This window comes from Punica granatum, chromosome 3, assembly GCF_007655135.1.
Source record: "Punica granatum isolate Tunisia-2019 chromosome 3, ASM765513v2, whole genome shotgun sequence".
Taxonomy (NCBI): Eukaryota; Viridiplantae; Streptophyta; class Magnoliopsida; order Myrtales; family Lythraceae; genus Punica; species Punica granatum.
In genome coordinates, this window is record NC_045129.1 from 7572316 (window position 1) to 7585373 (window position 13058).

The following is a 13058-nucleotide window of genomic DNA, read 5'->3' on the forward strand; positions in this document are numbered from 1 at the left end:
CCAAGCCTACAAGTCATCACATCCGCTCAAATTGCACCATTTAACCCTCTACCCCTCCCCATTCCCAAGAACATGCCTATAACTGCATCTCTCAGGCTCCAGCTGCATCTCCCCAAGAGAAGGACCCGACCCAAGCATATCAATGGCCAAGGCCAAGAGTAACTCTCGTTCTTGCTCTTGTGCTTTGTTCTTTGGGTTCATCGTCGTGGTGGTTAGCTTGAGCAGTTCATTTGTGAGGGGAGATGGGGAAGTTGATGGCGTGGACCTCACCAAAGGAGCCTCCTTCATATTTGGGGACTCGCTTGTCGATGCGGGAAACAACAACTACTTGCCCACCCTGTCCAGGGCTAACATAAAGCCCAACGGCATCGATTTCAAAGCGACGGGTGGGACTCCGACCGGGAGGTACACCAATGGCAGGACCATTGGTGACATTATTGGTGCGTCGCTTATTTCAATCTGGTTTCAAACATTACATATATAGCGAATTACTCATGGTCGGTTTTTCGATATCGAATCTAGTTGCAATCGTTTGCCGCTTAAGGATGTCAACCTTTCTAGTGCAACACCGTGTCGGGAAAAGTATTCCAAGGGATTTATGTTGAATAGAAATTTTCATTAAGCAATCCGATTATGCGATTTATTGATGTTCCTTTGGCATTTTACCAGGAGAAGAGTTGGGACAGCCAGACTATGCAGTCCCATTTTTGGCCCCAAATTCGACAGGAAAAGCAGTACTTTATGGAGTGAATTATGCCTCTGGTGGAGGAGGAGTTCTCAATGCCACTGGAAGAATATTTGTAAGGACTCACACCCAAACAGTCCTTTTATCTAATTATATTATATAGATTATTAATCCCGATTCGATATATTAGATTAAATTAGCAGAAAATTATAGAAGTCAATAAGTGATGGAACTCATTCTTCTTGTATTCTCGGATTATTATTTTTTTTTTCAAGCATGAGATTTAAGTTGGGAAAATAATATTGCGAAATTAATTTTTGAGCAGGTGAACAGGTTGAGCATGGACATCCAAGTGGACTACTTCAATATCACACGGAAGCAGATTGATAAGCTTTTGGGCGCATCAAAGGCAAAAGACTATCTGGGAAAGAAATCAATCTTCTCTGTCACGATCGGGGCCAATGACTTCCTCAACAATTACATGCTCCCAGTCCTCTCCATCGGTGCGAGGATCAGTGAGACCCCCGATGCCTTCATCGATGACATGATCAGTCACTTGAGGAACCAACTCACGGTAACTCGACAAAATCGCACATTCAAATATTTTGCTGCTAATGTACGGGTTTTTCTGTTGAGTGTCGATCTTTATCAATTCTTACCAGCACTAATAACTGCAGAGGCTTTATCAATTGGATGCCCGGAAGTTCGTGATCGGGAACGTTGGGCCGATTGGCTGCATACCTTACCAGAAGACAATCAACCAGCTGGACCAGGATCAGTGCGTGGACCTGCCCAATAAGCTGGCAAAGCAGTACAACAACCGGCTGAAGGGCCTGCTCACAGAGCTGAACCAGAACCTCCCCGGATCGACTTTCGTCTATGCAAATGTGTACGATCTTGTCATGGAACTCATCACGAATTACAACAAATACGGTAAGTTGCTTTCGTTGGGTGAGACAAGTAAGACTATGTTATTTCTAGGATTGAGACATAGTCGATGTCTCTTTGGGTACTTATCCAAAAAAGAAAGATCTCTTTGGGTAGGAGGGCTACGAAAGCTAACTCTGATATTAAAAATATATATAATTAGTAAGCCAAAAAAAAGAAATTTAAGTTCACGTGGGCCTCATCACGGGCTCATAGATTGGGCCCGTTCAGGCCATATCAAGGAGCCGGGGCTTGTGAATCCACGGAAATTGCTCAAATGCTAAACCGAGCTTGAGTCATGACAGTTACCAAATCTCTAACATGATATTGCTAATGGCGTGACAAACTACATGCACGCAGGATTTACGACAGCGAGCCGGGCCTGTTGCGGGAACGGAGGCCAGTTTGCGGGTATAATTCCATGTGGCCCAACTTCGAGTATGTGTGATGACCGGTCAAAGCACGTGTTCTGGGATCCCTATCACCCGAGCGAGGCAGCAAATCTTTTACTCGCCAAGCAATTGCTCGACGGGGAGAAGAAATACGTATCTCCGATGAACCTGAGGCAGCTCCGAGATCTTTGAATGCGTTCGAAATGACGAGAGTTGTCTGTCTGTGTGATTGACATATGTGCATCTGTTGCTTCTGCTAATTTGAGCAAATACATTGACCCTTTTCTTGGTGTATCGAGAGGGGATTATAATTTACTGCTCTTCCATTTATTTTTCCATAACATTATCCCAATATTTTTTTTTCTCTTTCCTTTTCCCCCCTCTTTTCAATATGTTTTATATTGATTCTCTTGTTTCTGATTCTTAACATATCCTTTTCTCTTGATGATAATTGAAGCTAGTGAAATTCCGCATAATGTCCACCTTTGCCGTCGTGCCAGAACTTAAGGAGACCATAACATGCACCGGACCTGACCGTGACAAGTATAAATACGATAAATTGAAGTGACTTATACTTGATGAAGTTAACGTGACAATTGAGAACTCAAAACCCTTTTTTTTCCCACTCCAGAACAAAAAGGAAAAAAGTATCATTTTATGTTGTCAAAATGAAATGCAGCAGTGTGTGCTAGTGCTACAACCATTATTGGCCACCCAAACCCCATATAATTATTCGAATTATAGCACGTGAGTAGGAAAACCATTATGAGCATTAGAAAAAGCCAAAAAAAAAAATGAGGGAAGAGCACGCAGTAATAAAAAACACTGATTGAAGTGGAAAAATAATTCGAATTATGGGCAAATTATATACTCTCCTACGTCCCACCAAGTGAAAATCTACAATGAGATTTCAATTTCATTCGAATAAGTAACTTATTAGGTCCAACCCAAGCGCCAGCCGCACGTATCCAGGTCTATGAAGTACCTCTAAATGGATAGATGGCACAAGCCAGTACTTTATACGAACAAATTGCCTACCTGTTTGTGATGTGGCGCGCACACGTATTATTTGCCGATTAAAACGGGCACCCATATTAATTCATGGACCAGTCTCGAGCACGTCACATATGTTCTGCATGGTATGGTAGCGTTCCATCTTATAGGGCAATCCAAACATAATACTACAAGTAGGGACTCCATAACAATCGAAGCCGAGAAATGTTCATACATTGTAAGCTTCTGCAATTAGGATGTGTTAATATGAGAAATTTGTATAGTTCACGGTATGAAATCTTTATCCACTGAATTTATAAATTGTTGGACATGTCTATTCAAACTGATCAAGTTAATAGTTATTTCTTTTTTGTTCTTAACTTCTTTCTATATAGAATAACTAGGATGATGGCCGCGCTAAGCACCGTCATTAATAATGTTATTATGAAAATTTTTTATTGTGGCATTTAATCTAATACAGGATAGTCAATGGGAAAAATCAGGTGAGATTAATCATTATTAAATTAACAGGATAATTATATTTTTGTAGTCAGTGAAAATTAAATTGAAACAATTAATTAAGCTAGTAATTCTTCTCCTTCAATAATGTGAGAGTTAACATCGTTTTTAAATTAATAGGACAATTAATGTTATGTAGTCAGTGAAAATTAAATTGTAGCAATTAATAAAACTGTTAGTCCTTCTCATTGAAAAATGTCGGAGTCAACATGTACTTGGTAAGTAATAAAAAATAACCCATTTTTAATTTATGGAAAAATATACTCATACTATCCTAAATCCTAAGAGACTATATCAAAATATATCCGAACATTTGCCCCGGAAGGGTAGAGTGAGGTATCTAATAAGTGAGAAAATCACCCTTTTGATCGAGTATGCTACCAATAATGAAATTCATGAAAATTAATCTGTTGTAAAACTTACAGAAAAATAAACATGCATATTAACATTATTTACTTCATTGTTAAGTAAATATATACATTAATATATTATTTTATAATATTATTATTTATTTCAGCGTTAAACAACGTATTTATTATTGTATTACCTTATAATTTTATTATTTACTTTATCATTAAGAATTTATTTGCCTGACATGACGAAATAGCAATGTGAACGCACCTATTGTTTTCATTCGGTTATTCATCGAAAGTCAAATAGAATCTATTATAAGTATGAATTTATTAAAAATATAATAAAAATAAACGAAAAAAATCACAGTCGCCAAAATACGGAATTCGATTTGTACTCTCCTCAGCGTACTCTGAAAACAATCAAGTTTTATATATGTGATGATACATGTGATAACTCTCTACACGCAAGAGTTTAGGTTAATTGCACAAATGATCAAAAAGTTCTAAAACTATTTTATATTGGTTCAAAAAGTCTTTTTTGCTATTTGTTTGTAGAAGAAGTTTCAAAAATCATTCCTATGTAGTTCATTCCGTTATTTCGCATTTAACGACGTCATCTGGCACTTACGTGACTCATTACATGTCAGTAATTATCTCATGCGGCTCAAATTTTGAAATAAAAAAATCATTTTAAATTTTAATTAAAAATTTCTCTCTCTCATCTCTCCTGTCACTTTTCTCTCTCCCCTCTCTCCCCCTCTATCTCTCCTCTCTCTCTCTCTCCTCTCTCTGTCTGTGCTCTATCTCTCTCCTCTATCTCTCTTCATTTTACTAAATTATGTATAAAATTAAATTAAAAAAATCTCCCCCACTCTCTCCTCTCCCCCTCTTTCTTCTTTGCCTGCACACGTATTTCTTCCGTGTCGAAAATGTTTTGACACTTAATATGCCACGTAAGCGACAAATGACTGCGTCAATCGCAGGATGATAAAATGCACTACATATGAATGATTTTGAAACTTCTTGTACTAATAAGTAGCGGAAAAGACTTTTTCGACCAATATGTAAAAGTTTTGAAACCCCAACCATTTATATATATATATATATATATGTGTGTTTGGTCAGATAATTTTCTTTTTTTTTTTGTACGGTGGATGGTCCAATCAATATTTTATTGAACAGTTCGGGCATAGAAAAGTTTGATATAAGGATATTGCAGGGACAGTGGACCGTCCTACCTAATATTTGACGGGAATTTGACGATAAATTATTCAAGGAGTGCATAACAACCACTCAAATAAATATAAGTATAAATTTACGGAATTACCGTGGGTCATGTTTATCACTTCCATGTATTTTTATTGAATATATATTTGTTTTTAAGTAAAGTTCGAACGTTGTATAGTATTTTACGATGTTTGTTTGTAGATGTTATAAAAGTTAATATCACTTGCTCAAGTTAAAACTTTACGGTCATGGTCAATAAAAACTTCACATTCAAAATAGATAAATGTTATATTACAATAGAGATTATGATCGTGAGACACACAATCATTTTTATAAAAATAAATTATATATTATATTATCAATTACATTTCTCGTAATATAATATAATAACAAAACAATTTCACATTTTAACTTTTTTAAAAAAAATTATAATTAAACTTCCCTCCAGTTTTTACGTTCTATATAACACTCGAACTAAATCCTCCCATAACTTAATCCTTTGACTGAATAATACTCGGTGGAAATTTTAGTCGAATTTGTCTGGGTGAGATTGGGGCAAGAAGGGCAAGGTGGGGCCGGGCGGGAATGGAAAAGCGGGGACAATGACATGTTGGAAATAGATGAAAGGGACAGGTGAATATTGGAGACAATTTGATGGCCTAAACTGTGGCCGCGCGTGCCGCTTGCAGAAGAAATCCCAAATCCTCAGCCGACAATTCCGGTCCCTCCCAGCCCCCACCTCCACCTCCCGCCCGCCCTCGCCAGTCTCTCTTTCCCATCCCACTAGGAGTTTAAATAAGATGAGACGATTCACAAACAATTTAGATTCGAGTCGATAAAATTTTAAATTCGGCTAGATTTTATCAAGTTTGAATGAAGCCAAGTCCAAGCTTGTCAGTCAAGCGAGTCGAGCTATAGTATTCGCTCAAGAATCTCGCGAGCTTAAATGGACTTTTTTTTGTTGCGTATGTATTGCTATAAGTTTACTTAATATAAGGTCCATGAGCATGAGTTGTAATCGATATGGTTTGATCATACTTTTATGATACTGTTTGTTGTTTTAGTTACAAATTTATAGTTGATGATTTTGTTTCGAGCCTAAACAAGATCAAACTCATCCGAACCTATACGAGCTAGAGTTTTTTATGTTTCAGTAGGTCAAACCTTATCAAGCCTGAGCCCCAACCTTCATTTTGTTTAACGAGCCAAGTTTGAGTTTGAATATTTAGACCTGACCAAGCTCAAGCCTGATCCCGAGTTCATGAGCAAATTAATTAGTCAAGCTTAAGCCTACTAGATTTGGGCTCAGCTCGACTCGTTTACGCCTTATATCTCGTTGTGCTTGCTCAACCCTCGAAAGATAAAAGGGACAGATGAATATTGGAGACAATTTACGATAGCCAAGACTACTAGATTATCAAGCCTATTAATTAGATTATCAATGTACGATAACCAAGACTAAATTGACTTAATAAATAATATTGTTTGAAAAGAACATATTTACAACGTGAAAAATATGTCATGTCATATCTATTTTTATGACGTGATTCATATCATAAAAAGTTAATTTGATAGCATAATATAATGCTTAAAAATTTAAATGAAGGTATGATACCTTCACCTATCGGTCGATAAAATGAATGCACATATCCACTTTTTTGAAAAAAATTCTTAAAGAGGTAAATGCAATTTGCTCATGGAACTATGGGGCGTTTTTAAGTTTGTCTCTAAACCTTCAAAATTTTGCACAGTGCCTCTGATCTTAAGTGAAAATTAAGTATGATACTCCCACTAATTAGAATCGGAGATTTTTCTTAATCCTATCAAAAAGACCAATTTCGGAAATATCTCTCTGGGTTAGACCTCCCATTTTGTTGTGCATTCCTAATATTCGTTGTAAAGATTCACTTGACCACTGACGATAGTACGTGGTGTATTAGAAACATGTACTAATTCTTAAGGTTAGGATTATGATATAAACGAGGTTCATGGTCTTGAAGGAAATAATTTGAAGGAGAAAAGGCATGCATGGGAAACACGGAGGATGAAAACCAAATTTACAATAAGTTGAAGTTGAGATAATAGTGCGCTATGTACACAAGCACGACCTTTTTAAACGTGTAAGGTTTCATTCAATCGATCCTCATGATTCGCATAAAAATGTTCAAATGTTAAGGAGCAGATATCCGATCAGCCATTACACTAAGATTATTTTTCCTCGTATGAGAAATTTCAAAACCGAAATTTAGGAGAAGTGATCATTTATTAACTATCCCTCCAATCGAAAATGAAATCCATCACAACCATCCATCCATCCATCGTATAACGTCTGGATATTACTGCAATCTACCAGTAGCGGTTATTGACCGTGTCCTAACTTGAGCTTTTCACGATCACGAGGGTCATCCGGTACTGTAGAGTAATGTACGGCAGTACCCCGTAGCTGAATCAGCACCGTCGGCTACCTACCAGCTTCATCAGAAACGCAATCGGACGGCGGGGACTGCGGGGGCGCACGGCATGATCTGCCGTGAAAGGAGGGCGAAAGCGAACGGGCGGGAACAGTGAAGCGAGAAATGCGGTGAGTACGGACGAGGAAGGGAGGGAGGGAGGGAGGGAGGGATCCGGTGCGGACACGTCAAGTCCGAAATCAAAGGGACGACCCAATAATTGCTCCCCACGCTGCCCCGACAACCCATCATTCGGTCGGACCGCGGAAGGCCTTCCCTACAGACTTCCCCTTTTGCCCCCGCCACTATCCGTCCTTTCCAATTTGGCTCTTCTTATCCCTCGGATAGTAAAAACAAACAAAAGAACTGTTTTGCCCGCATTGCTGTCATAGAAATTGTTGTGTGGACCGACTCTTGGTCGGGGATCGATATCGGACGTCCTAAGAATAACTTCTAATGGGATCCCGATTTAATATAACTATGCCAATTCGTATGCTTTATCCAAATGCATTGATTGCACATTACTATGGATTCTATATCACACTAATGATTCCTTGCATGATTTCTTGTCTTTCTCACGTTTTGGGTCAAATAATGTTCTCGTGTTAATACTTTATAAAGAGTGAAACATAAAATTTATGCATATCGCGAAGTAAAAAGCACTTGTTAAATAGAAATGTTATAATAAATTGACGATTTTGCCATTCACCGACGGTCAAATTTACCTCGTACGGAACAAATTTAACTCAATCTCAATATTATATATGACAAAAAGCAATCCCTCGTACATAAAAAAAATGTAAAATCTCATTGGACAGTACTGTCAAATTTACCTACGCGCTCATTGAAATCTCACATTCTATGTCTTCTACCTTCTCACTTGTATCTTGAAATTAATAACCTTTCTTTTTGTAGCTCCAGATTGAAATTGCCGCAGGTAATTTTTCTTCCATAAATTTTGACCTTCGTGTAGGATTATTTTTTTATTTTTCTTTTTTCTATGTGCATAATTATGGTAGGGTTTTTTTTTTTTTGTCTTTGGTGGTATCTTTTTTTTTAATCTTTGGAAGTATCAGTTTCGGAAATTAAGGTGGCATCACAATACTTCATCATTTGTTGAATTCCTGTTGGTGGCCGGTCATACGAAAAGTCAGATAAGGAGAAGCCTCTTCCATTCTACGTGACGTCAATAGATAAGTCATTCCGACTTTTATTATTTTATATATAGACTCGTGAAAATAATAAAGTTTATATGAGTTTTGAGTTTTATCCCCTTACCTATTAACTTAAGTTTAAAATTTATTTATCTGAAACAAACCGACAGTCCTAATAACCATACATTATGAGTCAAAAACGAAAAAGAAAATTTTCGAAACGACTTGGACAAGTAATCAAGATGCTTTTTCTGCGTGTGTCATTAAATCATAGGATGGAGTCTAACTAATTATTGTATAAGAGGTGGTCCTGTGAGGGTCCACTTAGTTCCCACTGAGATTGCAATGTTTTAATTGCTCACCTTAATCGTCTTAAGGACTGCCCCCATTGGCTTTTCCTTAGAAATTTAGGGGCCAAATGCGATGGGTTGACGGGATGGGTAATATCTTTCTGCACTTGCGGTTAGGAGGTCAACGACATTGGGAGCAATGTCCAGCCAAATCGAGTTTGCCACATTAAATCTATTGCTTTTCCTTGACAACCAGATGCTTCCCCTTGGCACCCCTGCCTTAATTCACCGAAAGGAGATAAACGAGAGAGATTAGGACGTACGATATTTAATTATGGCGGGGGTTAAATGATGATCCGAAGACACGCTGCATTTAGTATGAGATAAAAGAAATCACGACGACGTTGTTCCGTGTTTCCTGCTCGATTGTTGTACCAATGTAGCTGCATGTATGGTTATAAGTATGTGGTGATTTCATGACAGGAAACAGTGTATCTTGGATTATTATGGCTCACGAGCAAGATTCGCTTCGTGTGACATGCATGCTTCAATTACTAAACATACGTACGTCGCTTTGCATTTGTTCGCCCTTTCTGCGGGCATTCTTTGTTTATATATAAATATTTTTTATTGTACTTAAGAGTGTATTTCTAGATACTGGAATTGAAAATGAAGAGAGTTTTGTTTCACGCACAATGACAAATTAATCTTATAATAGAAAAATATGGGGAAAACTACATAAAAAAAAATAGATAAATACACAAATTGAGAGAACTCCGCTGGCTAGGCTTCCACCGCCGACCCCTTCCTCTCCTTTCCCTTTCACAAAGTTTTTTTAAAATAAATTTTGGGCTGTGGAGCTGTGGTAAGCCCGTATAACGAATGACAAGTAGACTAGTTTTAAATATAATTTACTTATATATATAAATATATGATATAACTACTTTTAAAGTGATTGTATCTTATATCTTCCAAAAAATCATACAACATGCGTAATAGATGTTCAATATACAGTGGCAGCATAAGTTTTTAATAAAAAGTGAGGTCTTAATAGATACTTTGCAGATGAATGTCCAACGCTAATCACATGCCCTAATTGAATGCAAGTTTCAATTGCATGCATGGATCCCAAAGTTGTTTGTTGGCTTAATTAGATCTTGTCGGCCAGAGAAGACTGATCGGATTAGATTACTATGTAGTTGTGCCCAAGGTCTTGTATTGTGATCTGATGGGTAGATGTGCCCACAGTTCCAATGTTGACCATGATATGTGAAAAGTATAAAGAGTTTTAAACTAATTCAATTCGAATTGTAAAATTTGAACTTGAAATTTTAACAATGACAAGTGTCGAATAACGTAAATCGATTAAGTTATCTAACAGCTTCATGCTGCTAAGTGCTAGTGCTAGCTACCTATAACCCAAAAAATAAAATAAAAAAAGGTGCTAGTTCTAGCTTAAGTAGCCGAACTCTATCAGCCTTCCATAGCACACCATAAACCAATGCCCTGTCCTGTCCTGTCCTGCGTATCACAAGGCCCCCCCCCCCACCCACCTCTCTCTCTCTCTCTCTCTCTCTCTCTCTCTCTGTGTGCATATATTCGTCTGAGAAGCAGAAGTTGTTCCCTACTGCAACACTCTCTCTCTCTCTCTCTCTCCAACTTTCCATAAAACCCCACCACCCCTCGAAACCATTGGATACATAAATTCTCTGTTACCGATCGAACATACTTGGTTTCAGCCAAGGAGATAGCTAGCCAGTTTGATCCTGACTCCATGCCATCTGACTGCGCCGACCGGCAGAGACCCGCGAGGCAGCACGGCCAGCAGGCTGCGGCCGGGGCTCCTTACCCGCCGCCGGAGCAGCAGGAGCAGCTGCCCTGTCCCCGCTGCGACTCCACCAACACCAAATTCTGCTACTACAACAACTACAACTTCTCCCAGCCCCGCCACTTCTGCAAGTCCTGCCGCCGCTACTGGACCCGCGGCGGCACCCTCCGCGACATCCCCGTCGGCGGTGGCACCCGCAAGAACTCTAAGCGCTCCCGCACCACCTCCGCTGCGACCGCGTCTGCCGCCCCTGTCCTGCCGCCGCTCGATGGGTCAGTTGCAATCCATGGTGAGTTACTTATCATTAGCTGATCTGCCGCTAATCATTTTTGATCAGTCATGTTTCTGTTTTGTACGCATATCGGTTCGATGCCACTTCCGGCAATTACTCCCCGTTTGGTACGATAAAATGGCATGACGACGGTCTAACTTAAAGAATGTTATGATAGCATTGTAATATTACTCGTTTTGCATTTCACTTGGACCAAGTAATAATGCATGTTGATCGTTGCTCTTTACATCCGGCTCGCTTTAAATGTGAGATCTTTATAATGTATAATATGATAATCTCTTTCGCGGAATTAAATTGAGTCTAGCAACTGGGAATCGCGCTGAATACATGAGTTTTGTTATGACCGCCCCCGCCGACTGTGAACCAGTCAATGCTTAGGTAGGAATTACATGTCATCGATATCGGAAATAAAGTTGTAGTGCATAAGGGAAAATCGAAAATTTAGAGAGGCTGGGTCCACATTACCTAACGTTGGACTAAAGAATCTTAGGTTAGAGCATAAGAACATGAAAATGTTATGTCAAGTTATAAACAAACTTGTAATACATGTCGGTTTTAGTTTGAATTGATGGTTCTTTCCTTCAAATTTGTGGTCCTAATTAACGTAATGTCTCTGTCTATGCTGACAAAATCATTTCAATTTTGACTTTGGTTTGAATATCTCTGCTTCCTAGTGAAAGCGTCCGTTATGGTAATGTGCTTTAATTAAGAAAAATCATGCAAACTGATATCCTTGACTAAATATTATAAAACAAATGTAATCGTATTTACTCCGCCAACCAACAGGTTCCGTACAGAGCGGTGAGGCAATGAGGCCCGCCGGCGGGAGCTTCACTTCCCTGCTGACCACTCAGGGACCGGCGGCCGGTTTCCTGGCGCTGGGCGGACTCGGCCTTGGCCTCGAAGATCACATGGCCTTTGGGCTCGGGAGAGGGGCCACCTGGGCCTATCCTGGGGTCGCGGATGGTGGCAGTGCCATTGCCGGGAGTGACCATGCCGGGGTGGCATTTGGAATGGCCGGCAGCACGTGGCAGCTCGACAGCGGCGTCGAGGTTGGAGGAGATTGCTTCTCTTGGCCTGAATTGGCTATCTCCACTCCCGGAAATGGGGCTTAATTAAAATGTGATTTGCTCCTTCCTTTCTTTCTTTCTTTTCTCTTTTTTCTTTTCTTTTCTTTTTTTTTTGGGGGTTTTTTTTTTCGGTTGGTGGAAAGTTTGTCAGTTGGGTGTTGTCAGTGCACTGTGTGAAGACTGAAGAGTATGGACTTTTTGATTCCATCTTTGTAATTTGATCACCATCAACACAAGCATGATGATCACTTCTGGGTTGACGAAGAGAGAGACTTTCATGGAAAATTATAATGACCTACAATGCACCGTTAGCCATAAGATCGGCTTTGAGTAATCTTGTAATCCGTTTGGAATGGCAGCACCCGCACGAGCATAAGTGCAAATTGCCCAATGTCTTTAGAAAGTCCGGATCAGTCTAAACCGAGCATTCAAGAGCATGCGTTTGAAAGCAATGGCCCCGTTTCACCGTGTAAGGCAGGTATCATGGGCATGGACCTTCAACGGAGTACTGGTTCTAGGTATGCAATAGGCCGGATTGACATGAAAGTATTAATCGAAAGCTGTTTCGGCTTTCTTTTTCAGATCAACGTAAGTTACGTAACTGTGGCTGAGGCAACTTAGCAAAGATATCTCTTTAGGAATTGCCACTGCACCATATGTCACATGCCATATGTGTCCATGAAAAGGCTTTGGTGATTCGAAAAGGCCCATAATTTTATCTGCATGGGCTGCTTTTAGTTCTGATGACTTATTGGGCCTAAATCTCTATAAAATTTATCAGAGACATGATTGGCCCAAAGTGGGATCCTTCATACAAGATTTTCCAGAGGAAAAATATATGTACAAAAAAAAAAGTTTTTGAATAATAATTCACCTTA

At 39.2% G+C, this 13058-nt stretch overlaps 2 protein-coding genes across 2 annotated transcripts; both read left to right on the plus strand.

The window, feature by feature from the left end:
* Positions 1 to 32: 32 nt before the first annotated feature.
* Positions 33 to 2421, plus strand: LOC116198780 (GDSL esterase/lipase At2g23540-like). The gene is made up of 5 exons (XM_031529012.1): positions 33 to 440; positions 670 to 800; positions 1011 to 1259; positions 1363 to 1618; positions 1973 to 2421. Exons 1-5 carry the CDS (start codon positions 143 to 145, stop codon positions 2194 to 2196), a joined length of 1158 nt encoding a protein of 385 aa, XP_031384872.1. The 5' UTR covers positions 33 to 142; the 3' UTR covers positions 2197 to 2421.
* Positions 2422 to 10559: 8138 nt separating this feature from the next.
* Positions 10560 to 12481, plus strand: LOC116198793 (dof zinc finger protein DOF3.4-like). Its single transcript, XM_031529032.1, has 2 exons — positions 10560 to 11107; positions 11897 to 12481. Exons 1-2 carry the CDS (start codon positions 10765 to 10767, stop codon positions 12223 to 12225), a joined length of 672 nt encoding a protein of 223 aa, XP_031384892.1. The 5' UTR covers positions 10560 to 10764; the 3' UTR covers positions 12226 to 12481.
* The last annotated feature ends 577 nt before the right edge of the window (positions 12482 to 13058 follow it).